The 2,513-nt window shown below is 53.4% G+C and overlaps 1 protein-coding gene across 1 annotated transcript; it reads right to left on the bottom strand.

The window, feature by feature from the left end:
* Positions 1–1,701: 1,701 nt before the first annotated feature.
* EMH_0027990 (uncharacterized protein) lies at positions 1,702–2,437 on the bottom strand (the record flags this gene model as incomplete). Its single annotated transcript, XM_013494105.1, has 2 exons — positions 1,702–2,235; positions 2,399–2,437. The coding sequence occupies 2 exons, from the start codon at positions 2,435–2,437 to the stop codon at positions 1,702–1,704; spliced, it is 573 nt and encodes a 190-aa protein (XP_013349559.1).
* Positions 2,438–2,513: the final 76 nt, after the last annotated feature.

Raw genomic sequence — 2,513 nt, 5'->3', positions numbered from 1 at the left:
TGCTGCTGCTGCTGCTGCTGCTCGTGGTGCTGATGCTAGTGCTGCGCCTCCTGCGGCGACAGTCAGCGGAAGGACCAGCAGCAACAGCAGCAACAGCTGCAGCAGCGTTTACTGTAGCAGCACCAGTAACAGCAGCAGCAGCAGCAGCAGCAGCAGCAGGAGGGCGTTGAGCCCTAGCCTGCTGTGTTCCTCCGTCTCTGGGGTGTATTAGGAGGGGTCTAGGGTTTAGGGTTTAGGGTTTAGGGTTTAAGTTTTAATTTGTTTGTTCCGTTGCATGTACTTATTGCTCCTTGTCTTCTCGTTTGGTTGTTTGTTTATTGGCTGCTTCTCTTTCTTTCTTTCTTTCTGTTGTCGCCTTGGGGTGTACAGGCACCTCCTCATGAGGTGTATGTACACCGCAGCAATTCAAATTTTGTATTTTCATATTTTCTCCTGCAGCATCTAAAGCCGCAATCATCACAACAGCAGCAGCAGCAGCAGCAGCAGCAGCAGCGACAGCAGCAAACAGCAGCCGCAGTAATAGCGCTCGGGGTTGCTGCTGCTGCATCAGGGGGCCCCCTCGCTGCAGCAGGCCAAGGGGGCCCCCCCTCAGCCTTATACTTAAGCCTGGGGGGGGCCCCCTGGGGCCCCCATCAGTCTTATACTTAAGCCTAGGGGGCCCTCGCTTGTATAAGCGACCCTCCGCTTGCACCCTGGGTGCTCCCTAGGGGCCCCTCTAAACCCTATGGCGACACCTGCCCATCGGTTCCCTCAGCTATACTTGGGGGCCCCCTGGGGGCCCCCTCGGGGGCCCCTTGGGGGCCCCTTGGGGGCCCCTCGAGAGCCTCTTGTATGCCTCTTGAGGGGCCCCCGGGGGCCCCTTAGAGACCTCTTGGGGGGCTTCTAATGGCCTATGGGGGGCCCCTTCGGGGCCCCCAAGAGGAGCTCTTGGGGGCCTCCTGGGGTTTGTTAAGTGTAAGAGGAGGGGGGCCCCTTGGGGGCCCCCAAGGGGCCCCCTGGGGGCTGTGTGCTGCGTGAGCTGTACCCTGCAGGGGCCCCCATGGCGACTCTGGGGATCAAGCCACCTTCCGTCCGTTGTTTTTCCGTCTTAAGAACGAACTTTTATTTTGTTTAATTAAATTAAATTAATTTAATTTAATTAATTTAATTAATTTAATTTATTTTATTTATTTTATTTATTTTGTTTAGTTTGTTAGTTTGGTTTCTTCTATTTCAGCAACTGTCTTAGCTGGCTCGCCTTTTCTTCTCTCGCAGCAAAAACCGCCGTATTCGGCTTGCTGCTGCTGCTGCTGCTGCTGCTGCTGCTTCTGCATGCAGTTCAACAACCCCTCTACCCCACACTAAAAACCCTAAACCCTAAACCCTAAACCCTAGTTAGAGTTTAGTGAGAGCGGACACAGTTAGCAGCGCCCGGTTTCGGGNAAACCCTAAACCCTAAACCCTAGTTAGAGTTTAGTGAGAGCGGACACAGTTAGCAGCGCCCGGTTTCGGGGCGTCTGTGGAATTCGCTGGCGAGCGAATTCAGAAAACGGCAACATAGCAAACAGGATAGCTAGCTAGCTAGCTGGCTAGCTAGCTAGCTGGCTAGCTAGCTATCTGGCTAGCTAGCTATCTGGCTAGATGAGCAACTGGCTAGCTAGCTAAGAGGAGAAATTGTTGCTCAGTGGAGCTTGGTGTTTACACTGCGCGGTGTATGTACAGCTACTGAATAAAATCTTGAGAGGGGTGTATGCACAGGTCCGAGCGCCGCTGGTGCTGCTGCTGCTGCTGCGGCTGGAAATCAGTATAGGGTACGGGGTCATCTGTGGCGTTTCTTTGTATTGATTGTCCTGTGTGTTGCTGCTGCAGTTCTCCTGTGTGCTGCTGCTGCAGCTCTCCCGATTGCTGCTGCTGCTGCTGCTGCATTTCACCGGATTGCTGCTGCTCAATATCACCAGCTTGCTGCTGCTGGTCTTCTGCTGGCTGCTGCAGTGCCTGCTGCTGTTCGCCGTCTGCTGCTGCTGCCTTCAGTGCTGTCACTGCTGCTGCGATCATGCTTATGCCGTATACAATAGAACACAGCACCCCGACGCAGAGAAACGTCAGCACAAGGTGCAGCACGCCCGCATGCAGCAGCAGCCGCTTCTGTGTAGCGATGCCGCAGACTATAGCCCCGGCGCCAAAGGGAAGCAAAATGTTTGCTATTCCCCCAGCGAGGTATACATATCCTACAGATGCATTTTCAGCAGGAGGCGCCTGCAAGCAGCACGCACACAGAGAGCCACGCGGTGTCTGTCTGTACACCCCAAAGAAGCTACATGAACACGAACCCGATGAAACTTCTGCAGCTTCAGTTGCTCAACAAAAACAGAATTTCAAGTGGAAAGCGAGCATTAAAGGCCGGGATTCCTGCGGTCACTGTCATGTGCTGGATGCGGCTGCAGATGCAGTGAGACATTCTCTCTAGGTGGGCGTAGATTCGTGTATAAATAAGAGGTTAAATAAATAAAAATTGGGTTTCAAAAGGAATTAAA

The sequence above is a fragment of the Eimeria mitis genome, genomic scaffold (genome assembly GCF_000499745.2).
Source record: "Eimeria mitis Houghton genomic scaffold, Emh_scaff1034, whole genome shotgun sequence".
In the NCBI taxonomy this organism is placed as follows: Eukaryota; Apicomplexa; class Conoidasida; order Eucoccidiorida; family Eimeriidae; genus Eimeria; species Eimeria mitis.
This window is presented reverse-complemented; position numbering and strand designations above follow the sequence as displayed.